The 27,073-nt window shown below is 35.3% G+C and overlaps 2 protein-coding genes across 7 annotated transcripts in view; both read right to left on the bottom strand.

Moving 5' to 3' along the window:
* bmpr1ba (bone morphogenetic protein receptor, type IBa) overlaps positions 1 to 20,549 on the bottom strand; it is an 80,188-nt gene extending 59,639 nt beyond the window's left edge. For both annotated transcript variants that reach the window (XM_052556466.1, XM_052556465.1), the window contains exons 1-3: positions 20,438 to 20,549; positions 16,351 to 16,406; positions 6,009 to 6,075 (exon numbers count right to left, since the gene is read on the bottom strand). The gene's annotated coding sequence lies outside the window, so the exon portion shown is untranslated. The remainder of the gene's footprint in view (positions 1 to 6,008; positions 6,076 to 16,350; positions 16,407 to 20,437) is intronic.
* Positions 20,550 to 24,751: 4,202 nt separating this feature from the next.
* The window catches only part of pdlim5a (PDZ and LIM domain 5a), a 42,525-nt gene continuing 40,203 nt past the window's right edge, over positions 24,752 to 27,073 (bottom strand). For all 5 annotated transcript variants that reach the window (XM_052557356.1, XM_052557357.1, XM_052557358.1 and 2 more), the window contains 4 exons: positions 26,732 to 26,912; positions 26,021 to 26,141; positions 25,345 to 25,460; positions 24,752 to 25,253 (listed from right to left, as the gene is read on the bottom strand). In XM_052557356.1, coding sequence (XP_052413316.1) covers positions 25,164 to 25,253; positions 25,345 to 25,460; positions 26,021 to 26,141; positions 26,732 to 26,912 — 508 coding nt within the window. In that variant the 3' untranslated portion in view covers positions 24,752 to 25,163. The remainder of the gene's footprint in view (positions 25,254 to 25,344; positions 25,461 to 26,020; positions 26,142 to 26,731; positions 26,913 to 27,073) is intronic.

Raw genomic sequence — 27,073 nt, 5'->3', positions numbered from 1 at the left:
CATAAATTGCATTAATAAAAACACTAACACTGACAAGCTACGCAATATCGTGTTCATTATCGAATTACCGGTACTATTAATCACAGAAAAGGCTTTATGACGAGATGTGCATGACAATCACATGTGATTTATCGTGCAGCCCTTGTTTGTTGATTACAAAGTACAAAGTAGACGAGGAAAACTAGGATGCTGGGTGTATTCAAAGCACTACCATTACTGTCTAGAGTGTGTGGAATTGTGCGCTGTGATTGGTTGAGAGGATATATCGCATTCTGCAAAAAAGGGAGACTGGCATTTGGGTAAGGTTAGGGAGAGGGTTGGAGGTATAGTTTAAGGGTGGGTTAAGGTGTAAAGTATGGGTCAACAGTGTAATTATAAATGTAATTACAGAAATTAAATAAAGATGTAATTACGTCGTTTTTAAAAAAAAAATTAAGTACAATGTAAAAACATTGTACTAAATTATTAATTAAAATGTAAGTGCATAGTAGTTAAGGCCACTTAATATAAAGTGGGTCCAAACTTTATATATTAGTTATATTAAACATTCCATGAAAGGTGTGTGTGTGTGTGTGTGTGTGTGTGTGTACTGTCAAACGATTAATCGCATTTTGAAATCAGTTAATGTATTTACATGTCTATCTTTATATTCATATAATTTATATTATAAATATATTTAATATATAAAAATAAAAATTTTCTGAAATATATACATGCATGTGTGTATTTATATATATATACATAATAAATATACACAGTACTGTTTTTTTTTTCACTAAAAAGTATTACGTACACAGTGTTAATATACTAAAATGTATTAAATTTAATAATATGATTTAGACTTTTGTGTGCAGTTTGTATCAAGTCAGTTTAATATGTTTTATACATCTTGTGTGTATGTGTGTAAGTGTGTATGTGTGTAAAACCTCAATGACCAGGGTTTGCAAGAGAAAGGTCAGAGGTCAGTGTAATGACCTGAAGAGACTCAGCGACCCCACACCTGTTTGAGATCATCCGTTTGGTCACATGCCATTGCACACCAGTGTCTCTTGCTGCGCTATTTAGCAGTGAGCCACTGAATTCGCAACAATGAACAAGCTATGAGCACATAAGGCAACAGTTCAACTTTTAATATCTATAGTATAAGTGATTTGTAGGGTTTTATTTATTTACTTTTTTGTTAAAATGACTCAGTTTAAGGCTGTCCGGAATGGCATACTACTATACTATTTTTACAGAATACAGTATTTGTACTCCTACAACTTTTAACAAAATGTAAATAACACAACTACAACACACAGCAGGAATACTAGAAATACAGTATCCCACAATGTAATGCACTTGACCTTCAATGTTTAATGTTTTGAATGCAAAACCAGCCAACTGTGAAGACATTTTTTTAAATATTTTTAGTTCCAAAATGATGACTGGACGCCATTTAAAAACAATGTGACAACAATGTTGCACACTACTGTCTGACAGCAAGTAAATAATGACAGAATTCCCATTTTTGCATGAAAACAATCAAAGTTTATCTACAAATTTATAACAAGAATGTTTAATTTCATTAATTGGTTATTGTTTTGCATTTTATTTTTGCCTAGGATCAATGGAAATGGTCAGTGGCACACAGACAGCAAGGCGGGGGGAGTGTGTGAGTGTGTCGGAGGGCCGTGAGGAGAATGTGTTAGAGTTCAACATGGGTGAATGGAACATAATCAGCACATGCAGGCTGCTCCACATCTATTCTGCCTAAACAAAGACAAACACACACATACATTCACACACTAACGAGGGCAATCGTGGCGCCGCTGCCACCTGGCTCATCCCTCCAATTAAGAATTCCCTAACGAGGTGCCAATTAGAGGAAAAGAATGAAGAAGACAAAAGCAAAGGGTCACAGAGGGCAGAAAACCCGAAACAGAGAGAGAAAGACACAGACAACAAGGCGAGAGGAAGCAATGGCAATAACACATGAAAAGACAGAAACGTGTTTGTTTAGACTCTATTTGATCTATTTTTGCTTTTTTTCTCGTTATCGTCAGGAGTTTAAAGGGCAAATGTTGGACATTTATAAAGTGCTAAAAGGAAATAGAAATATTTCTAAATGGATGGAAGAGTATTTAGCAGTTAAAGAACAAAATGGTCAATGAAATGTTGTAGGTTCGAACTCTGAAATAGCTTTGTTCACGATGAGCTGGTATGGATATTAAGGCTGCACTGATATTAACATTTTGGCTAACTTCAATAACTCATTCAATTTATCGATATGGCTGAAAACTATGGAAGCTTTTGATCAATAAGAATTAAAATGCTAATTGTGCAAGAACTTGCAAACTTTTGCAATTGCAAGTTCTAAACTCGTAACTGCGGGTTTACAACTCCCAACATTTTTCTTAGATATCTGAATTTTCATCTCACAATTTTGACTATTTTCTTTGAATTTTCAGTTTATTATTTTGACCTTTTTTTTCTCAGAATTCTGACTACGTGTCAGATTTGTTTTTCCTCAAACAAACCACTTTTTTCCTTACAGTAATGAGTTTATATCTTACGAATTTTTTTTTTAGAATTCAATTAAATTCAATTCAAGTTTATTTGTATAGTGCTTTTTACAATACAAATCGTTACAAAGCAACTTTACAGAAAATTATGTTTCTACAATATTCAGTAGTAGCTTATAAGTGGTGACTGTCAGTTTGTGCACGTTTGACAGGATTTTTAGAAAACTTAATACAAGACATAGTCAGCCAGACGGTGAACATTATTAATATTATTCATTAATAATTATTATATGATGCAGTCACACTTGTAGCAATATTTGTTAGTTCTGTTTGTTGATTCAATTGATGAATTACACATTTATATCTTGTAATTCTGAATTGTGAGATTTTAAAATTTCATTAATAGCTGATAAATTTAATAGCTCATAAATGGCTGAAAAAATACTTTTAAAATTAAACTACTGTATTACAATTTTATTAAAAACTGAGAGTTGCACTGAACTTTTTCATTAAATTACTAGTGACAATGGTGCTCTAAATTCAAAAACGGAAACTAAGCATTTTTATTTATATTAATACTGTTAAAGGTATAATTTGTAAGATATTTGCAGTAAAATATCACAAAACCACTAGGCTAATGTTATATATTTTGTCCAGCTGATTAACTAACAATATCTCTAATGTTTTCAGCTACTTGTAAATCATGAGAAAATTCCCATTCTAAACAGTGACACGGGACAGTGCAGTCACCTGTCAATGATGTTAGTTACCCTTTGTTACCGCCTTTACTGACATAGAAACCACATGACAACAGTGTTGTGGACAAATGCGGAAATAGCTTCGCGACAAACTTCATCTAGAAAGAGATGCCGATCTCGCTTGTGTTTTGCTCGACAGGTGAGTTGTTTTGATTAGTATCTTTACAGAAAACATATGCTATTATAATGATCGACAAGATTAGTATTATGGGGCATACACGGCAGACGTGGGGCATGGCATCTCTAGACCCGCGTGAGGACACGTCTGATCCATCATCTAATCGCGTCTTTGCATTGACTTTGTATGTAATTTACTCGCACAAATAGTTGAACTCGCGTTAAATCCATGATTTATCTTCCCGTCTGATTGATGGCCTTCAGCGGTTCGGTAGAAGACAACAAATCCCATCATTCCACGCTCCTTCTTAGCATCATCAAACCACGCGATTGTTATTGTTTTGATAGTGCGCCCTCTAGTGGCACAACCTGTACCTTTAAGTAAAAAATATATATCTGCTTATAAACAATGGGGAATTCCCTAATAATTAATTGTAGCCACTGATAGTGTCATTTATGCACCAATTTCACAAAAGAAATTAAGCAAATCACATAATAACATAAACATACCCACACAATTTTTCAGTCTGGACATAAAACCTCGACTGTTTTTACACCTGCATGTCTCAAAAAAAAAAAAAAAAAAAAAACGCAAATAAATCCTGATAACAACCCCCACACAGGCATTCCACTGGAGGTCAAGACCTCTGAACATGACCTTCGACCTCTGTCTTGGGATCAGTGAGGCAGAGCACTCTGAAAAAGTTGACTGCCTTTGAAAACATACAATATCCCACCTGGAACACAAAAAAGACAGATAAATGGAGCTAATAGACTAAGAGGAGAAAGGATGAGGAACTGAAGCATGCATGTGTGTGGATATCAGTTAGCTTAGTCTGAACTTTAACCGCCCACTCAGACAGGAAGACAGGAAGAGATTATTTGAGTGATATGTAAATGAGCCAAATTTGTTTTGTCTTTAAATGTCATTTAAAGGCAGTTTATCTGAAACAGATTGCACCATATACAGGTGTGGAAAAAAAGAACTGTTATCATATGATATCATATTTACCTGCTGCTAAATGCTTAAAACGAAACTGTAAGTCTCATTCAAAGATTTGAAGCCACTAACAGGTGTTTACTGTAGCAGCCTGGGAATTTGAAAAAGGTGAAAATTTAAAAATGTGTGCACACTTTTTGAATGTCTGCTTAGCCCCTGCTAATTAGATGCAGTACCTACCATAATAATACCAAAAAACAAAAATAATAATTCAAGAGTAGCTATAAATTCTTACAAAATATAAATACGTTGCAAGTAGCAAACACATCGCAAACAAGGTTTTTGGACATTGGCAGGAGTTGCAACAGCATAATTGCACACTGCTCTTACTATTTCTGCCATAGGTTAGAGAAAAGTAATAGTAAGAGTAGTATGCTTGTATCACATGAATGTTTCAACAAACAAAGATACAATACTGCACTTTTGTGTATAGCCAAGGTATTTGCATCCCATGAAGCATTGCAAATAATGTAACATATTCAAAAAGTACAATATAAAACTACTGTTTTAAAGTCATTGATTATTTACAAACATGAGTTGATTGTCATTTGCAATGATTCATGGGAATGGGCAGCTGCAATAGAACTACTGTAGTTGAAACTGGCCTTTGGTTTCTACAGAAGTATTTTTATTCCTTAGCAATCTTAGATGCTCACATCTGTCATGAAACGTGTATGCACTCTCATCTCAAATCACTTCCTCAACAAGAGAATAATACAAGATTTTACGTCCAGAACCCAAATGTTGTGCTCCATTTCCAACGACACACAACCCCGGTGTGTGTGTGAGCAGGTGGTGGAGTAGATCTAGGGGTCAGCAGTCGTGCTTCAGCTCCCAAATATAGAGCGTCCGTGTCACCGACAACGAGACGCAGATCTCATATCACGCCGAGACCTTGCCACACTCGACCCTCTCTCTCCTGTTCACACTACTGTCTTTATCTAGCCTCCACAGCCTGGCATTCAGAGCGGTATCATGTGTGTAGTGTTGTCTGTCTGTTGTCTGTACACTCACCTGAAACATGATACCAGCTCACGGCCCCCCGAGCATGACCTCTGACCTCTCTTCCTCTCTACAGATATGAGACTCCGACCCGCACGCTCTGTGTTTGTGCATACAGTATACTGGTTATGACAGGGGTGCCCACACTTTTTTATGTGGGGATCTACTTTTCAAATGGAAAAACTCACAAAGATCTACCAAGTGAAAAATAAATAAAGAATAAAAATACATATAAAATAAATAAATAAAAAAGCTTTTTGGGATGTATCTTTATATTGCATTAATTTAAATAAAAATAATGATAATAATGTTAAATTCTTAGTACCCCTGTAGAACTGTGCCTGCATTTACCTAAAGCAGTGGTTCTCAACTTTTTTACTCAAAGACCCAGATTCTATCCAAATCAATACTGCAAGCCCAAACCTTTCTATTCACTAAATCAACTTTTTCAATTACCTAAAGTGTGATCTACCAGCATTGCCTTGGCGTTTGACTGGTAGATCGCGATCAACCTATTACCCCTGGTGTAGTTAAAGCTTCCACGTTTATCGTGTTACAGAGGTATAAACATTATCAGTGTACGTTATCTATGTAAGGTAAATCTTTTAAGTGTGTGACTGTGTTTACCTGCACACAAATCGCTGTCCCGCATGCATTAGCTCCCATGAACCATCGAATCTTGAGTGATGGAAATCTGTAGAAACACATAAAATAACAATATTTTACATTTACAAAGGCTAGAAACACTATTTGAACAAATATTAAACTTTGGCATGTAACGTCAAGTACAGTTTGATCTATGGACAATAAAACAAGAAAATCTGTCACACTAGAAAACTATAAAATATTTGGCTCAAAATAGAAAAGTTTATATTTGGTCCAACAGACCAATGTCAGTGTTTGCAAACAGTAATTAAGTTTTTTTGGGGGGGCGGAGCCTATCTGGTGGCAAAAAAATGCCAGTTTTAACGTAGCAGTCTATGCAAGCCATGGAATAAAAAAGGAAATTTTAAGTTTATATTTCAAAATTCAGATTTTTCTTTTTAAAGGCGTCATATGATGCTTTTTTTAAAAGATCATTATTTTGTCATGTACGCCTGTAACTCGCAAAACTCATAATTTGAACCATTAATAGCAAATGCTTAACTAATAACAAAACATACTAATAACATAATCATACTTCTTACAGGAGCTGGTCATATAATTAGAATATCATCAAAAAGTTGATTTATTTCACTAATTCCATTCAAAAAGTTAAACTTATATTACTTATATTATTAACTTATAATATACGTACATATTATATTCATTCATTACATAAAGACTGATATATTTCAAATGTTTATTTATTGTAATTTTGATGATTATAACTGACAACTAAGGAAAATCCCAAATTCAGTATCCCTGAAAATTAGAATATTGTGAAAAGGTTCACTATTGAAGACACCTGGTGCCACACTCTAATCAGTAAATTAACTCAAAACACCTGCAAAGCCTTTAAATGGTCTCTCAGTCTAGTTCTGTAGGCTACACAATCATGGGGAAGACTGCTGACTTGACAGTTGTCCGAAAGATGACCATTGACACCTTGCACAAGACAAGACACAAAAGGTCATTGTAAAAGAAGCTGGCTGTTCACAGAGCTCTGTGTCCAAGCACATTAATAGAGAGGCAAAGAGAAGGAAAAGATTTGGTAGAAAAAAAGTGTACAAGCACCCTGAAGAGGATTGTGAAACAAAACCCATTCAATAATGTGGGGGAGATTCACAAAGAGTGGACTGCAGCTGGAGTCAGTGCTTCAAGAGCCACTATGCACAGATGTATGCAAGACATGGGTTTCAGCTGTCGCATTCCTTTTGTCAAGTCACTCTTGAACAACAGACAGCGTCAGAAGCGTCTCGTTTCAAAAAGGACTGGACTGCTACTGAGTGGTCCAAAGTTATGTTCTCTGATGAAAGTAAATTTCGCAAAGTCGCAAAGTCTGGAAGAAGAGAGGAGAGGCACATAATCCATGTTGCTTGAGGTCCAGTGTAAAGTTTCCACAGTCAGTGATGGTTTGGGGTGCCATGTCATTTGCTGGTGTTGGTCCACTGTGTTTTCTGAGGTCTAAGGTAAACGCAGCTGTATACAAGGAAGCTTTAGAGCACTTCATGCTTCCTGCTGCTGACCAACTTTATGGAGATGCAGATTTCATTTTTCAACAGGATTGGCAACTGCACACAGTGCCAAAGCTTCCAGTACCTGGTTTAAGGACCATGGTATCCCTGTTCTTAATTGGCCAACAAACTCGCCTGACCTTATCCACATAGAAAATCTATGTGGTATAAGAGCTGAAGGCCACTATCAGATCAACCTGGGCTCTCATAACACCTGAGCAGTGCCACAGACTGATCGACTCCATGCCATGCCGCATTGCTGCAGTAATTCAGGTAAAAGAAGCCCCAACTAAGTATTGAGTGCTGTACATGCTCATACATTTCATTTTCATACTATTTTCAAGATTTCTAAAAATCCTTTTTTTTTTGTATTGGTCTTAAGTTATATTCTAATTTTCTGAGATACTGAATTTGGGATTTTCCTTAGTTGTCAGTTATAATCATCAAAATTAAAAGAAATAAACATTTGAAATATATCAGTCTGTGTTTAATGAATTTCACTTTTTGAATGGAATTAGTGAAATAAATCAACTTTTTGATGATATTCTAATTATATGACCAGCACCTGTACGGTAGCTGATTCAGAAGGCAGATTGTCACTGCAAAGTCAGAATGACCTCCTCTCCTAGGTTCACGAAACCGTCATCCATAAAATGCACTGCTGTTCTGTTGTAAGTAATCTTAAAGATTCAACGTAAAGTTCAGTATCTTCAAACATCCAGATGGTTTCCTGCTTAAATCAACCAAGGTTGGAGATTTTAATGTCATGGTTCAGAAAAAGAGTCAAATCTGCTACCAAACTGTGGCTACCACAATCTGCTGAGGAAACCGTTAAAGGGTTATTGGCTGATTATTAGCTGCCTGATGCTGTTGATTTCTGATGTCATGTAACTGCATGTTTCCACCAATCAGATACAGTAAACATCTAATGCGAAACACAAGACATCAGACACAACCACATCAGCACCAGTCACAAGTCAGTCAATGTAATCGAATCTGTGAAAGACTTGCCTTTCATACTGAGAGAGAGAGAGAGAGAGAGGGTGGGGGGGGTGTGGGGGGTACTAAATGAGTTAGAGACATTAGCTCTAATTCAATCTGGGTTATAAAGTGTAGGGCAAAAACAAATATTTTTTGTACATTCACAGCTTTGTCCATCTCACACACACTGAATTTACTGCCATTTGTCAGTATACACATTTGGCACCACAAAGTATTTCAACACTTAAATCATTGTTAAAAATACCTGAATGTCACTGCATAAGGAGGCCAAAAAACTTTAAACAAAAACTCTTATATAATAAATAAATATAGATTTTTCAAATAAAATACACTTGCTACATTATATAACTGTATATATTTAAATAAATGATTAAATAAATGATATCTGTTTATATATATGTTATTAATTAATTATAAAAGCATCAAAACATATTTTTTTAAAGATGAATGACATTTGCTCTGATATTTGCTTTGATGATTTTTTTACAGGACATTTTGGGTTGATATTTTATATATAATGTAATGCCATTCAAACAGTTTTAAGTGTGACCTAATTGACCAAATATTTATATTACACTGATCTATATAAATGACTGATCTATGTAATAGCTGGCTATAAGAAGTGTCTTTAATATGGCACAAATGAACAATGGAAATGCAATGAATCATGAAAAGGAAAGTTGTAGCATCCATTCCAGTGTTTTTTTTAATTTTCTGATGCTTTTTAGTGGCGAGTATTTCAAACAGGTGCACATTCGCAATTACCCATAATTCTACTCATGACTCTGCCAGCTGTTACTGTGCAAACCTGCAGCTCTGAATACTTAAGCAAATCAGCCATGTATGAAAACTTTGAAACAAGCATTGCTTCAACGTCTGTGGGAATTTTGTGTCTTATTTTATCATCCAGAGTTTAATTGCAAAAAAATACTCAGCTCAGAACAAGGTGTGTCCGTTAACACTCTAGAGAAAAGGGGAAAACACACACACACACTTCAGCCATGCTGAACCACAGGGGAACGACTTCACAGTGGACTGGCTTTTACAGCCGTCCCGTTTGGCAGTTGGATAAAATATTCCGAAGCTAAAATTAGCAGCACAGCACAAAGACCCTCATTGAGAAGGATGTCTGGCACGGAAAGTGAAATCACAGCAAACCTGTCCAAACTGTAAGACAGCTCAACAGCTCCCGACGGTTCACCACAAGACCACATCTCCAGATAAACCATCCTGAGAGCGAGGTGAATCTGATAGTGCCTCAAATCAGACACACTTCAGACCCAAATCCGTCTGATGACGCGCTCTAATCCTTAGCACCGGAACAACGGTCACCTTGGAAACTCTAAGGATTCCCTCAGAAGTCCCGAAGTGTGTGTGTGTGTGTGTGTGTGTGTCTCACAGACGTATCTATTTCAGCTCAAGTCACTGAAGGTGTCGCATCTCTTCTTTCACGCTGAGCTTTAACACACACAGAACAACATTCGCTCTGATGAAAGCTGCTATTGTTCGAGTAGATACTTCAGAACAATAGAAGCCATCAAAAAGGCTTCACAACACCACTAATATATCAGCCTTTTACAAGCTACAATCTAGTACATCGATATGGGTTCATCAAGAGCAGGTTGGCAAAGTCAGCCAATCAGAAAAGCATTATTAGAGGTTTGTATGCAGTTTACTGTATATTCAGTTTTTACAACTTAAAACACGGTCATATTGCAAATTAGATTATGTGTAAACACTAATTAAATGAGAACTTATTTTGTATAACAATCTAAAAAAATATTTAGAGTTTATAACCATAAAAATGTAATTAAAATATTTACAATTTCAAGTTCAACCACAAGACATAAAATAATTATTTTTTATTTTAACATGACATTAGAAGGCCATTTTTTTAACCCTAAACATTTCGGATACTAGACATAACTGAAACAAAAAAAAAATTATAATAATTTCCAGTAATTAAAATAAGAAAAAAGAATAATAATAATAATAAATCAATTATTAGATAATAATCAAAACTGAAACATAATTAAAGCTTCATAAAAATATAAAACATTAATAAAAATACATAGAAAAATAAAACTAAACAATAAAAATTATTAAAACCTAAAAACATGAATAAAAATAGAATAAAAAAGCTATATACAAATATAAAAAAAAAAACAATTAAGGTTGTGTTCTTTGATTAAAATGAACTCTTGAGTGATTGCTCTGTTAGTGTGGTTTATTTGAGCTAGTGTGAACGCTGCCATCTGAACTCTGGTATGCACCAAACAAGCGGACCGAGACTCATCTTTTTAGCAGCTTCCACACAAACTTTGGTGTGGTTCGAATGATATATAAACACAACATGGACCAAATACTTCTAAACAAACCAGAAACAGGATGTAATGTCAAGATGCAGCATGAATTGATGACATGGAACGAGCGGTGTATCAAAAACAAAATTAGCAGAGGGCAAACGTGAAGCAACAAGGAGGTAAAGTTCCTTTTATGAGTACCTTGTGAGTTCACAGGTGGCAAAAATAAAAATAAATGTGCATGCAACAATGAGCGCACTTAATCCAGCAGATGACATTAGTTGTATTTGACTTAACGTGGTACTGAGAAGAGCGACCAATCAGGTTGTGAACATATGAGTATGCATTTATGTTTGCTGTCACTAAGCGGACCAAGATCAAATGTATCACTTTTGCCGCGTTTCCACCGAAATTACCCGGAACATTTGTACCAGGAACATTTTCCCCCCAGACCTGTTGCTTTCTGCGTTTCCACCGTGGTGTAAAGTACCGGGAAGATTAGGCAAATAGACTGGTGACGTAGGTCTGTGCGCTTTTCTTAATACAAAGTAATTTGATTTTGGACGTGCATCCTCAGTAGTTCACACTTTGCGCATTCGATTCGGCAGTGTGATGTCCGCGACGACGCAAATCCGGTAAATCTGCAAACAGCAGCATACTTGATAACTTCAGTGAGCTGACCATAGCTACTGCAATTTTCCTCACTGTACATTTACAATAAAATGAAATAGGATATCATATACCACTGCCTCCTTTCGTTTTCATTTAAATATAGTAACAGCTGCAGAAATGTACTTAGTTCAGGGATATGTGTATATATTAGGGCTGTACGATGTGTCGTTTAATCATCGATATCGCGATGTACGAATCCACGATAGTCACATCGCAGGATGTAGGATGTAGGATGTAGTAGTTGATCCGTTATTCATTAACAGTATGGGCCAGCTGCTCCCCGGCCCTAGACGAATGTGATTCGCGGAATAATTGCACAGCTCGACCATCATAGAGTGAAAGTTTTGACAGGGCAGAAAGAGAGAAAGCGTGAGAGGGAGCGCTCGCCTGTGCGAGAGAGAGCGCGCGAGAGAGAGAGAGAGAGAGAGAGAGAAAGAGAGCGAGCTAGAAAGAGGGAGAGAGAGCGAGAGAGAGAGAGAGAGAGAGAACGCGAGCTAGAGAGAGGGAGAGAGAGCGAGAGAGAGCGAGAGAGAGAGAGAGAGAGAGAGAGAGAGAGAGAGAGAGAGAGAGAGAGAGAGAGAGAGAGATGCTCGCTCGGCCGCATGCTCACCGTCTTCTAACAACAGAGCGCTGTCTTGTTCTCTCTACCTCGTGCATATTAATCAATTGACACGATGGTGTCGATGTTTAAATCATTTAAAATGAGAATGTTAGTGTGCTCACCCCATTTTTGCTTGTTAGAAAAATTTTGATTAGATTTCATATCGCAATATGTATCGCAGAAAATGTCTTTTTTTTTTTCCAATATCGTGCAGCTCTAGTATATATACAGCCATTACAATGAAATGAAATATTATATAAAATTGCCTTTTTTATTTTCATTTTAACATATAGATAAACTGAATACAGACCAAAGATAACCTGTTAGATTTACCCCGCAGCTGAATTATATTTTATGTTTAACCACTACAGAGACATCAGAGCCAGCGGCACATATCAGAACGTCTATCCGAGGTGAGGCTGCTCTCGGCGGATACATGAGGACTGTGCTCTCTCTGATCGCGTGGAGTTCACCATCTCTGAGATCGGCGAAACACATTTTTAAATAGGCGCTGTCTTTTTCAATAAACCACAGATTTGAGTTTTAAACAGCTACATTCTCGCCTGAAATACTTTTAAAATTACATTTCATGGCGCAATAACAGTAATATTTTAAAATGATCCGAATAAATGGTGGTTGAACTCAACCAATGCTGCATGAACTCAACCAATCAGGATGTTTAGCGCCCAAGTCCCACCCCCGAAAGTTCCGGAACTTTGAAAAAGCACTACCTCACGAGCAGGGACTTTCTGAGGGGCATTGTTTTACCCGGAACTTTATTTAGTTCCTGGTTCCTGCGGTGGAAGCACACCAAGTACCAGCCCAAAGTCCCTAGTTCTTGGGTAAAGTTCCTGCGTTGGAAACGGGGCATTTCTGACCAAACAAACCAAGAGAACCGAACTACAAGTGTGAACGCACCCTAACAATTACAAAGGCACAAAATGACCACATTTTAAACCAAATTTAACAAAAAAAAATCTCAAAATGATTGACAGCTTCATCCCCATGACAGCGTGACGTAAAAAACTATAATTACACTACTGTAAAAGTTATGATATAAAAGTATACTAAAAGTTTTACTAAAAAAAGATAATGTAATGTATAAAAATATGATTTTATAAAATGTTGCTTTTTCTATTCTCCAAAATTAACCCCATTCACTTCCTTTGTAAATGTTTTGCTATAACCATTATATTTTTTTTTAGAGAAAACAAGAGAAATGCAATGTGACAATTTAACTTAATTTACATTAAACCAGGAATATTTATAGCAGATTTACAGTTTTTTAAGTTACAAGCATAAAAGGTGCACCTTATTGCATTTAGGGTGATCAGCCTCTCACATGGGTTTCGCCTGTATTTCGCCTTTCCCCCTCATAATCACACCACATTTTAAAATTGTATCAGATGGAGGCAGCACCAGCGGTCTCCCTGTTTGACACACAGGCGAGCGGCTGTGCATGTGAAATGGATATATACTGCAGCTCAGGGATGCATGATAAATGAGTTATGCAAGGGTTATCCGTCAGCAGTCTATAAGTTTATAAGTGCATACATGAGCAGACACACATACAGCATTGATCACCAGTCCAGCCACTGAGACAGGAAGTAATGAAATTCTACTAGCATAAGCACTTTAACAGACGTGAGCACTGGAGTGGGGGTGTGGCAAACCGGAAAGGACGTAAATCAATCTTAATAGCCAATCACGAACATATAAGAGCCCAGCAGGGCATCTGTGTAATGTCCCATATGATAACTAGATTACAGTTTCTGCAGAAACGTGACTGGTGCTTACCTGTGCTAGACTCACTGCTATGATACTAGGGTAGTAAATGTATGTAAAGTTGGGGTTTGTAAAGATTTTTTTTAAGTGATTTATGCTCAAAAAGGCTGTATTTGTGAGAAATATTTATTAAAATGAAAGTAACCGTTTTCTATTTATATATATTTTAAAATGTAATTTATTCCTGTGAACAAAGTTGAATTTTCAGCATTATTAATCGAGTCTTCGGTGTCACATTATTCATTCATGATTCATCATTCTAATGTGCTGATTTGCTTCTCAAGAAACATTTCTGATTATTATCAGTGATAAACAGATGTGCTGTTTGTTGTGGAAACCATAAAATTTTTCAGGATTGTTTGATGAATAAAGTGAAAAAAATAAATAAATAAATACTGCATTTATAAAAATCTGCAAAAATGAATGCACGAGCACACACACACACACACACTTAATTAAATGTGCTTCTTCATTTCAGTTAAAGCTGCTAATCTCATAATCAGGAAATGTATGCTCTAAGGAGCACGTACATTACAAAAGCTAGTCATTTCTAGATTTCCTCTCTTTCTTTCATCTTTCTCTTTAAAGAGAGAAAATGGGTTTGTGGGTCACAATTTCAACCATTGCACGTATTTTACAGTATATTACATGCAATGGTAGAAATGTAACTTGGATTTATTGTTTATACCACATATTTATAGAGGTCACAGGCAATGCATATTATATTATGGTAATGACTGCATAACCTAAAACATATAATTCACATTTATTGTCAGAACTATCTAATTTACTATGCATAATATTTTATTATTTTGTTTCATTATATAATGTGATACTTAACATATAAAAAAAATATTTTGCTTCTGAAGTATCCAAAAATAGATATTACTACATGGGGTATATGTTATTTAATAAACCACTTTCTTCCACACACAAAAACTAAAAACTGATACAGACGCCTTCCATCACATAAAATTACTCATACCATGATATAAGATTTGAGTCACACCGCCCACCCGTAGTGGGTGGACTGCAGAGGGTATTTGGATTTTGGACAATGGAAAAATGACTGAATTTTATGAGTGTGTGTATGGTGTTTTATTCGGCTAGTTGCCAGATCTTTTCAGAGAGAGACAGTATAATATCTGACAGCCATTAATCATAAAGCGCTCCTGGGATTTAAATGGCTCAATTTCCTCTTGATCTATATCTCTTTTCACCAAGTGATAATATCAGCCCTGCAGACACAAGCAATCTCTCTGTCACTCACTTATACGCACACAGACACACACCTGGGTCAATGGGAGGTGTGTGTGATCGTATATTACCTGAGGAATGAACTGTGATAACATTATTTCCTGCACGATAAATCACCTGATGAACCTGAAGCCTTTATAGACTCTCTAAACTCCGGACTGGAGATCTCATGGCATGCTCTCAAATGCTTTAAATCTGTAGCTTTGTCAACTGGAAAGTTCCTGCAGAACGACGGTTGATCCCATAGGAAAGAAAAAACATGCTTGAGAGCTCATTGATTTCTTAGTTATTTCTCATAGGCTACAATTTAGACAAACAGCAAATTGAGATGCCATTTCGAACATATAATTTTTTTTTTTTGCAGAACTCAAAATAAGATATTTACAAGAATGTTGCGGTCTAGACAACACTGACTCATTGTACACACAAAATAAATATTAGACAATATTCTAAATATCTTCATTTGTGTTCTATAGAAGAAAAGTGGTACAGCTTTGAAACGAGATGAGGATGAGTAAATAAATTCAATAAAGCTGACCTTCAATCCTTTATGATTTACATGCTAAGGATTAAGATCTAGGATTTTTAAAATATTTTTACTTACGTGCCCTGGATCAACACAAAGCACTGTTTATTTCATTTGTATCTTCTATTTTAATTTATATTTGTATTTATTCTATTTATTTGTGTAATTGATTGTTATTTGTTTATTTGTTCTTATTTTACCTTTATTTTGTCTTATTTTGGACACTTTAATAATGTCCGAATGTTACATTCGACTAGTAGTTTTTTGCTGTGGTTTTGAATTTAGACTCAAGAATTGTGAATTGCACTGATATCTAAAATGTATTAATAAATAATTATAAATGACAAATGATTATTCAATTGATTACTATTACTATTATAAAAATATATATTTTTAACAATGTTTATGTTATTTACTTATTTTTGTGGTGGGACCAGTTGAAATTTTGTCTGTAAAAATAAAATAAAAATCTTTAAAAAAGAAAAAGAGTTTCAAAAAGAGTTGAGCTCTGGATGTGTGTTCAATGTATTGTACTGGGAGAGAGTCATCCTTATAGTCTTGTTTGTGCAAAAACTTCCTTGTCTACTTCTCAGCATTATTATCGGTCAGAAACTGTATCTTTAGGCCCCATGAGTCATAATCAATATGAGGAATCAATACTACTCACCTTTCTGATATAAGGACCCTCATAACCAACCTGCAGCCAATCAGAATACAGATCACCTGTGAAGAGAAAAAACAAACAATCAACTAAGGCCAAATTCACACACCTTTCACTATATACTAAACGATTATACTATGAACACTTGCACATAACACTCCAATAATATAGAATTTTTAGCCAGCCTGACACTTCTCAAGTCAAATGATGCAAGCAACATCACATAAATGTGTGTGTATTAATGTGAGCAGTAGTATCAGGGTGAGGTTGAGACCAATGGAGCTCAAACAGAGACTCCTTTTTAGTCACACACACACACATACACAACCACACACTTAAATACACACAGCATGTCTGTATTAAATTCAGCTAGTCATATTAGCATTCTAATTCCAAAGCAAGTGAAAAATCTAAGAAAACCTAAATAAATATAAGTGCCCAAACATAGTGTCTATACACCACAAGAATGCTAGTTTTATTGACTTTGCACACCAGCAGTACAAGGAGCTTTGTTGATTGTAATGAGACAATTTATGACAACTTTGCACACTTTCACTTCAGACAGCTTTAACTAAACTTTAACTAAATTAGCTGCAGTAAAATAAAAAATAAGTATTAAATTAAAAACTGTGACTGAAATTGAAAATGAGAAATACTGCCTTGAAAAATAAATTGAAGTACCAAAATGACTAAAACTGAAACAAAAATAAAGCAATACAGATAATTACAAAATTACCAAAACTTCCGTAATAGTTTTTCCTTTAAACATAAATATATACTTAAAGTCGGCAAGAAATGGAAGTGTTGCCAATATTAACCACAAACATTTCCAAGTACAATGGCTAAGCGACGTTGTTAGTTTTAATTAACAATATTAATAATGGTCTCCATTCATTTTAAATAATAAAATAAAATAAAATATTAGATGAAGAACTTGAAAAACTTAAAAATCAGGAAATCACTATGTGAAATAAGTAAGTTGAAGTACTAAAATTGTTAAAACAAATTGAATTTTAAAAAAGAAAAATTAAAAAATGTAATATTCTTTACAATTTTAATTATTATTGAAAATAAAAAATAATTGCACAATATAGAATATTTTAAAAAGAAAAGTTGAAAAAGTTAAAATTGAAAATAGAAAAACTAAGGCTACTTAAAGATTAATAAATAATATAATAGTATATAAATGACAATAAAATAACTGCTTACTTAACAAGAAAAAAATATAAGATGAATCTTGATTATAAGCATTAGTTTTTGATTGGATTGTGAAAAGTCAGAGTTGAATCATAGAAATCCAATGAGTTTTATCACAGGAAGAGCAAGTTATGACATTTAGATTTCATGTTGATTATAAGTGTTCTAGTTTTGTCGACTTGTGCTGTAGATGGGGTGTACTACTCACACATTCCATCGCTCTCTCTCATACACACACTCACATCTGCTGTTTGACTCTGGCTGGTTGTTGAGTCTTTCCTGCCTAGTCCCATGACGGAAGGTGGGGGGTGAGGTAAGAATTGGACGCTTTATGCCATATGGTCACACACTCTCCAACGTGAACTCCACATAACACACATTGACACACAGCTGGACCTGATTAGTTCATGTGTGTGTGTGTGTGTGTGTGTGTGTGTGTGCAAGCTCACATAGTTTCAGGTCTCTCACTCTCTGTTCATCCATGACATTGGACCTACAGTCATATTAGTGAACTTGTTTTGAAATCACACACAATGAACATGTTACTGTTGTAAACTGCTACTGCACAACACATAACCTGAAAAGTTAGTCTGGATTCTTTCTATTTTATTCATTCATGTTTTAGGTTAAATATTTATAGCAACTGGCATGACTGCATAGAAAACATTTTTAATGAAGATTTCAGTGTGTTACCAGAGACTGTCTCTAAATCATTAAAGCATTGCCACTATAGCCATATTTTAGTAACGATTGCATCAATTTTAACAATACATTTTAAGATAATTACCATGCTCTATGTTAGATTAGTCTGCATTTTATAAAATACTGGTCTATGTACACATGCAAACAGACATTTGGATGTTACTGTATACATCACATCTCCCATTGTTTGTTTAATTGTGCCTTGCACCACTTAAGGTACATCTCAAGTTAAAAATATCTTTCAAATGCATCTTGAGACCTATAAATTCTGCTGAATTCTGTCCAGCTGATGTTGTTATTTTTAACTAATGCTAGAACTATTACAAATAATTTCCATGAACTAAAATAAAGTTGAGTTTAAAACTTTTTTTTAGACGTTTTTCTTTTAGAAAAATCAGATTATACAGGGTTAAGGCACATCAATCCACAAGTCCATAATAAAAATATGCTGTCTTCACATATTTAAACCCACACCAATTCATCTAGTTTACTTTATTTTGATGTACTCTAAAGCTAACATGTTTTAACAATCACAAAAAATATACAAACGGTACACGCAACACAGTGAAATCAAGCTTTAGTGACTTTGCTCAACACTGAAGACATTGTGTGAACTGTGCTTCAGTCAACAATTGATTCTTGTGTTCGTGGAGCAGATGGTTCATAAAAGTCAAAAATCAAGCAGCTAATGGACACAAATAGTTTGATTCCTTCATTATCCCAGGAGAAAGTCTCTCCTGTTGGGACTACCCTCTAAGTGCTGAAAGAGTAGAGGCTATCAAGATAGTGTGAGTTAACTCCTTATCAGAGCAGTTAGAAGTTTCTGTCGCTGTATCATATTCCCAGCAAACGTGTCCTCAACACCTTATATCACGACCAAATCTGCAGTGCAAATCCGTCCAGTGTGTTCTGGTTTTAGCGGTTCAAGCTGAGCTGAATCGCCAGCATTTTGGGCATATTGTTGTTATTTTCAATTCTTGTCCCTACAAATCTGCGTTACAGTGAGGCACTTATGGTGTAAGTGAACATGGCCAATCGGTAAAGGTTAAAATACACCTGCTTCAATAATACAGCCACAAAAGCTAACTATATAAAAAAATAAAATAAAAAAAAATGTTTTTGTGTAAAGTTATATCTGATTTTAAAACTTTGTCGCAATGACAATTCAACAAAACCATAAAATGACTGTAAAAATTATATAAATAGCTTTTACAGCTTCAAATAATTTAAATAAAATCCACTTACTAAACTTATTTTCTATGTTTAGTTACATCCAACTGTCATTATGACAATGCAACACCATAAAACCTAAAATGATGATGATTTAAACAGTTTTTACACTGTCAGATTGAAGTAGAAACAAGAATGTAAATACTTTAACAAAATGATAAGCTTGGAGGCAGGACTGTCGGTTTCTCTGACCAATAGCAGTTGTTCATTTGAAAACAGGCTGTATTTCTAATGCAGTGACACACTTCAACTTTTTTTAATGTTCCTTTGAAGTGCAACTCAAAAATATCACATTACAAACTGTCCAAAAGCATATGACAAGGGGAAGATCATCAATTATTTCCCTAACAAACAATTACTGTGCTGCAATAATACAATAATGTACCAGATGTTAATACCATCGTATTATGATATACAACACTGTTCTCAATATTTACCTTTTTCGCTTGCTATAGTAGTTATGTCGTAATAAGTAATTTAAAAAATATGGTAGGCTACCCTTCGACAAAAACATGGTAGTAAATTGTTTTTTACTGAATCATATTGTAAACAGTTCTAAAGACACACACTGTGAAAATTGTTGGTTTCATAAAAACCTGTTAAATCATGTTTTGATCCCAAACGTTGGTTATCCTAAAATGTCAAACTAACGTTAGGCTACAGTTAGCTAACTTACTACTAAACTATAACGTTACATATAGTATTAATATATATTCTTAATATGCTCTCTTTGGAATATACAGTACGATAGTAACTTATTTCGGTGGATATTTTCCATGGTAAATGTTTGTAACAATGTACAATGCAATCCGCAGTGCTAGTCTACGAACCGTCATCAGAACGCACCGATTAAACGTTACAGTTCATTGAAATCAATCGCAGTTCTGTTAAAAGAGCAGATACCACGAGACAGATCCGAATCACTTCTCTCCGCTAAAAAGAGGGAGACTGACTGGATTCTTACCTGTTCTGAAGTCCAAGCCTCCGTGATTTCTTGTTAAAAGCTCCAGAGGGTCTGCGACTCGGTGTGAATGATGTGTCAGTTCTTCAGCGTTCGTCAACATCAGCAGCGCGAGACGCGCGGGAACTCCACGACACCGACTACCGGCGGCGCGCGCACGCTCACAGACAAACTCAACCCACATAGTTAAGCGCCAGGCGATTTAGGAATCTAAATAAATAAATACATACAACGATTTACTACCTAAACAAGGTTAGTTCATATATTTAGATTATAAAACACATTTAGCTATTGTAAATAATTATTGCAATTTATTAAATAATAGTAGACATTTTCCATTATGACTTGTTTTATGATTCTAATTTTACTAAATAAATAAGTAAATATCCCATTAACATTTTAAACAGAATGTTTTGGACTGCTTTATTTGATATTTATTTATTTATTTATTTAAATGTATATCACAGTTATTTTAATATGAAAGTTTTGTTACTATTTTGTAGTACATTTATATATATTTTTTATTGTTTCCACCTTAATTTTATAGTAATATATTTTTTTGTTAGTCTTTTTATTATTATTATTATTATTATTATTATTATTATTATTATTATTATTATTATGTCGATACAGATTTGATCTATTATTTATTAATGTATTTAGTTTTAGTTATTTAGTACTTAAAGTTAAACTAAACAAAAATGAGAATGATGTTGCCTTGGCCACTGGCTGAAATAAAATATTTTCAAATGTACATATTTTAGTTAACATTTAGTTTATTTTTATATTTTTTTTATGATTTTAGTTTTTATTAACTATAATAACCCTGCATATGGTTTAATTTCTTCTACTTTATTCTTCCTAAATTATCGTCAATAAGCAACATAATCACAACTTGTGACAATATGCCCGACAATTCAAATAAGTACCACCACAAAGGCAGTGCCATGAGATACACTTGAAAATACCATTCTCTGACGTACCTCACAGTACTATGTAAATACTATGGTACATATATACACAAAGAGGACCACAGTACAGATTCATGAAGGACCACTCTATGATACCATTACTGAACTTGGACAATTTATATTGCACATACTTTAAAAAATCTTTAATAACTAAAAAAGTTTGGTTAGTTAAGCAGTTTTTTTATTTGTATTTTTTTACAGCTTTCATATATTCACATGAATTGAGCCACCCCTCTCAGACTAGTGTGAAGAGAGAGGATGAGGAGAAAAGACAGAAAGCGAGAGAAGGTGTTCTTTGTGGCCGGAGTGAATGTCTCATTCATGTGTTGGGCAGAGGTCACGACCCCTGAGCTCTTGTGCTGGTGTGAGTTACAGCCATTACAGTCAAACCACTCACCTGAGAGAGAGAAACGCACACAACGCTTCACTTTGACACTAAACTTTTAGTTCCTTGATTTAGCTTTGCCAGATATGGCTCAATTTATAAATCTGTTCTTGTATTATAAATATTGCCTGTTTTTAGGTTCGATCTCAGTAAAGTAGCAGCACATGTCTCCTGAATCAAAAGCATGAGGAGTCATCCATGTCTGGAGCACAAATACATCAGGGTCAATTCAAACTCTACGTTTACATTTAAAGGGGTCATGTGATGCGATTTAAATTAGTCCTTTCTTTTTAAAGGGTTACAAGCTCTTAGTGCATAAATAAGATCTGTAAAGTTGCAAAGACTAAAGTCTCAAACCCAAAGAGATATTCTTTATCAAAGTTAAGACTCATACATACTGTCCTAAAGCGCCTCGTTTAAAAACACCCCCACGTCTATGAAACAATTTGGGAAGATTTGCATAACGCCGCCCAAATGTTCACGCAAAGAAAAAAGAAGTGACTTTTATTCTCTCTTGTCGACGGTCTCAAGATGTGGAAAAGCAGTTTCATTTTGAAAGTGAAAATACTTTGCTTGGTCTTCCAAAAGAGGACACAACTAGAAATCAGAGCTTAAGTTTTATTTACAAGACTGTTCCAAACAGCTCAACCCAAATATTCAGATGTGTGGAGCACATTTTATGGAAGACTGTTTCCTGATCCTGGGAGAGAAAATTAAAATGCCGGCTGTTCTGTCTCACAGTCTGTAAGTACACTTGCATATGTAAAGGATTTGCCACTGATGATTCAAATGCGAGTTTTGAGCAGAAGTTTTCAATTCCAGTCCTTGCGCCGTGTGTGAACTTGTGCATGTGTAAATGTTCTGAAATGAGGTAAACTTCAACCAATTTCCCCTGCTCAAGGAGTAGGGAGCAATGAACACTGTGTAGGGACCATGTCAATGGGAACAAAGTTCATGCACGGAGCTCAATTCTAACGAGCTGATTATCTGGATCGGATGTTTTAACAAAGAGAGACATGTAAAATATGCAGAGCTGCGGGGTGCGAGGACTGGAATTGAGAACCGCTTGTGTAGAGTATTTCTTGTTGTTTGTCGTTTCTTTGATCGAAAATGCAGACCTGGTTTTATGTTCATGTGGCACGATGCGATGCGATGCAATGCAATGTGTAAAAACTCAGTTTAAGTCATTATAATCCGTAACTATGTCCCCACTAGATGCAACAAATGGCTCGTTTGTAATGGGTTTTATTGTTTTTGTCTTGCCGAGCTGTTGTTCTGACCAGGACACGCATCACAATATGACAAGGGGTGTAACATTTCTGTCACACGCTTGAGGCATTCGGCCAATCACAAAGCACTGGATATCTGGCCAATCAGAGCACACCTCGCTTTTCAGGCCGATGTGCTTTTTAAAAAACGACATGTTTCGGGGCATAGAGGTACAACGATGATGTACAGTATGTGGAAAATAATGTCTTTCTTTAACCTTAAACTGCATAAACACATTTCATTACACCAAATACACAAAATAATGTTCTTTTTAGCAACATCATATGACCCCTTTAAGAGTCTGCTTAAATAACTAACACCAAATATGAGCAATAATGATTTATCGGTGTGTGCGGATCTGTAAACCTAAAGCCTATAAAATAGAAAATACAGCCCTTGTTACTTATTTCCACCCTTTTATCCATGAGAGAAAAAAACATATTTTTGAAAAATCCAAAAAGTAAAGAAAAGAAAAACAAGTTCCATACGGAATTCCATAGAGTTTACCAAACAAATTTCCCATGTACATTTTAATAATTGGAGCTAAATAAGAGGTAAAAGATTGAAATTAAGGGGACAGCAGAATGTTAGCATTTAATTTTATTAAAACTTGTATAAAGCAAGCAAGAATTTTTTAAAGTTTTACAAAAACAGAAACTGTTGAAAGTGCAAATCTAATATATATAAAATAGATAAAACAGGCATAAAAAAAAAACACAATACAGTAAAATGAAGAGTCGGCCACTATATTGCATTGAAATAAATACACTTCCCTTCAATTTACGTTTACAAATGCATATTATATCATTCTACTGTGAAACTTGAAATTTGCGGTTTGGAAAAGGCTGTGAAAATTACTAAAAAGCACTATAAAATAAGTCCATATTCTGCTGTAAATTTCTTATGTGTTCCTTTTATTTCTGATTTCAGAATGCCTTTAAGAACAGCTGATCATTTAGAGTTTTCACTTCCTTAATCAGTATGCTACTAATTTATTTCGGATCTAACCTCTCAGACGGCATCTTCGTATGTTGTGAAGTTTGCTATATATGTGGGTGACAACGTAATATTTGGCGATAGAGTGCTGAGAGGACGTGAGTTTGCTATTTTGCACTTACAGTTCCATCATTCTGTTGTGTGTGAAATAAGGTCTGTGTTTCACATAAGCTCAAGATATTTTCACATTTAATTCTACAACATAAAATACATCAGTAATACCCCTCTCATGATTATTTTAACCTCTTATGTATGTGTCTTACATAAAGAAAAAGTGGCTAAATGGGACTACAGAGCGTGTCAGGGACATCATAAAAACTCATCTAGTCTCTAGTCGGCATTCACAGCCGTATTGTGTTTATAATAATACTTTCTAGATTTAAATAAATACTGAAAGAGTTGTCAGAAACATAATGTGACCATTTATAATTCATTTATAGCCTTTGTTTAGTTTCATACTTCTAGTGACTGCTTCAGGCCTTCAAAAGTTGTGTTTATTTGTGAAGATCATCTTGATGAATAAACGTGTAAGAATCCTAAACTATGGTCAGTCACTGAGCGGCATTTCTCCAATAATCCAAATCCAATGCAAAAATCCTATTGGTTTTTGTCGAGGGAAGAAAAATGATACCCACTTCTTCGCTGCAGCGTTTTATGTCAGATAAACTAAGTGCATTTCTTCAGACTTTTCTCCAATTGTTTGGTCCTTATTTTATTAAATAATACACAGCTTTCAATGAAGTGAGGAAATTAAAGGAACAGTTCTTCACCCAAACACATAAAATCCAGTCATCATTTACTAACACAAGTTCTAATCTAGTTTCTTTCTCCTGTTAGATATTTTGAAGAATGTTGACAGCTAAACATTTGGTGGTCCCCACAGACTCCCATGTTTTTTTTCCCCCTAATATGGAAGTCAATGGGGACCAGCAACTGTTTGGTTACACACATTCTTTAGAATATCTTATTTCTTCTTCTAACAGATCATCCTTCATTCAAACCACATCAGAATTGCTTTTCCTTTGAGTATGTGTCTTTTATATCTTTGTAAATATGTGTTATTTACTTATTTTTCTTAAAACTTCAACGGTTGTTTTTCATTTTGCATTTATATTTTGAGAGTGTGAGCGTGTTTCTTGCAAAGCGGTTTGTCCTTTTTGGAGAAGAAGGTCTGACCCTCCAGACTGACGGTGCACACCTGAGGAGAACACAGCAGACATTCATCACACAGCGCTCAGTGAACACACACACACACACACACTCTCAGCTGAGCCTGAACACACACTTACTGAGCAAACGAAGCAGGTGTCGTGCCAGGTGCCGCCCAGGGCCTCCAGAAACTTATCTCCTGCTTCTATGGGGAAATCACAACCCCGGCAGCCCGTCCCAAACAGACTGTAGAAATCTAAACACACAATTAGAAAACTCAGAGGCACTTTGACTACCAGCTTCGTCTCTGATGTTGCTTCTCAAATTCCTTAGTTGAAATTCAACTATACACAATTGTTGCCATAATGTAAGAGTACACTGCACAGCTAAAACAAAATTATAATAATCTGGTATACAGAATACACTACTGCTCAAAAATTTTTGTAAGAAATGGAGGCTTTCATTCAGTAAGAAATAGATCAATAAATTGACCAAAGTGTCAAAGACATTTACTTTATAAGGTTACAAAAGATTTATACAGTACTTCAATAAATCCTGCTATTCATCAAGGACCCAGAAAAATAAAAATGTATCATGGTTTCCACAAAAATATAATATAAATAATTTGTTAATCTTTTCCTTTCCCATGATTAATGTTCCAATGATTGTTGAGGAAAATGATCAGCTAATGAACACGTATATATACAATATACAGTAAATGCAGAAAGGTTTGTATGGGAGTTAAGTGATTTAAAATACAATTCGTTCAGTTTTAAAATAACCAGTGTCTACAGAAAGTAATGGACAAACAAACACCTCTCTCGCAGTATGGCTCTCCATCCTCGAGGTGAAAAGTATCGTTTCTTATCGGTTGCTGGCAGGATGCACACAGGAAACAATACACATGCCAGGTCTGCTTGAGCGCATTGATCACTTCCTGTTAAAACACAACAGCATCATCATCATCATCATCTTTACATATAGACTTCCAGTTGAAAGTTTGGGGTCACCATAATACATTTATTTAATCAAAACTAGTAATATTATAAAGTATTTTGTATTGTAATATATTTTTAAATAGAATTTATTCCTGTGATAGTTAAGCTGTATTTCCAGCATCATTCCTCCAGTCTTCAGTGTCACATGATCCTTCAGAAATCACTACAGTTTACTGATTTGCAGCTCAAGAAACATTTCTGATTATTAGTTCTGCTTACTATTCCTGTGAAACTTATTTTTTAGGATTTTATGATGAATAAAAAGTTCAGCATTTATTGTAAATATAAATATTTTGTAACATACTACGTCTTTAATGTGAATATTGCATTCCTGCTGAATGAAAGCATTGATTTCATTCACTGACCCCAAGCTTTTGAATGTACATGCACATACTGCAAAAAGAGACGAGAATGTTTAGGCCGTCCTAAAAAACATTAATGTCTCTCTGTGTGTGAATATATTTGTGTCAATGAGCCAAAAAGCTCAGGCAGGCAGTTCGAGGTGTTTGTGAAACACACGCTCACAGACCCCCAGGATTTTGTGCTGGCAGCGTGCGCAGGTCGGGGCGAAGAACTCCTCATAGCAGTGCTGGCAGTAAACAGAGCCCTGCTCCTCCACAAAACCCAGCTCGCTCAGAGACACACTGCAGTGAGCACACGTGAACTCCTCCGGGTGCCACGACTTCCCCATGGCCATCAGGAACGGCCCCCTGAAATGAGAAAACACATGGAACAGCAGCATGACTTGTTGTGCTGTACAGTGGTTAAATGTTGTGTTGTGACACAGGGCAACTAATGGTCCAATTTGCAGTTTACTCTGGCAAAGAAAAGCCCACCTAGACAGTACGAGACCAACAAGCCAAATTAGCCA

The sequence above is a fragment of the Carassius gibelio genome, chromosome B5, assembly GCF_023724105.1.
Source record: "Carassius gibelio isolate Cgi1373 ecotype wild population from Czech Republic chromosome B5, carGib1.2-hapl.c, whole genome shotgun sequence".
Lineage (NCBI taxonomy): Eukaryota > Metazoa > Chordata > Actinopteri > Cypriniformes > Cyprinidae > Carassius > Carassius gibelio.
The sequence above is the reverse complement of the archived record's forward strand: the minus strand, read 5'-3'. Positions and strand labels throughout refer to the sequence as shown.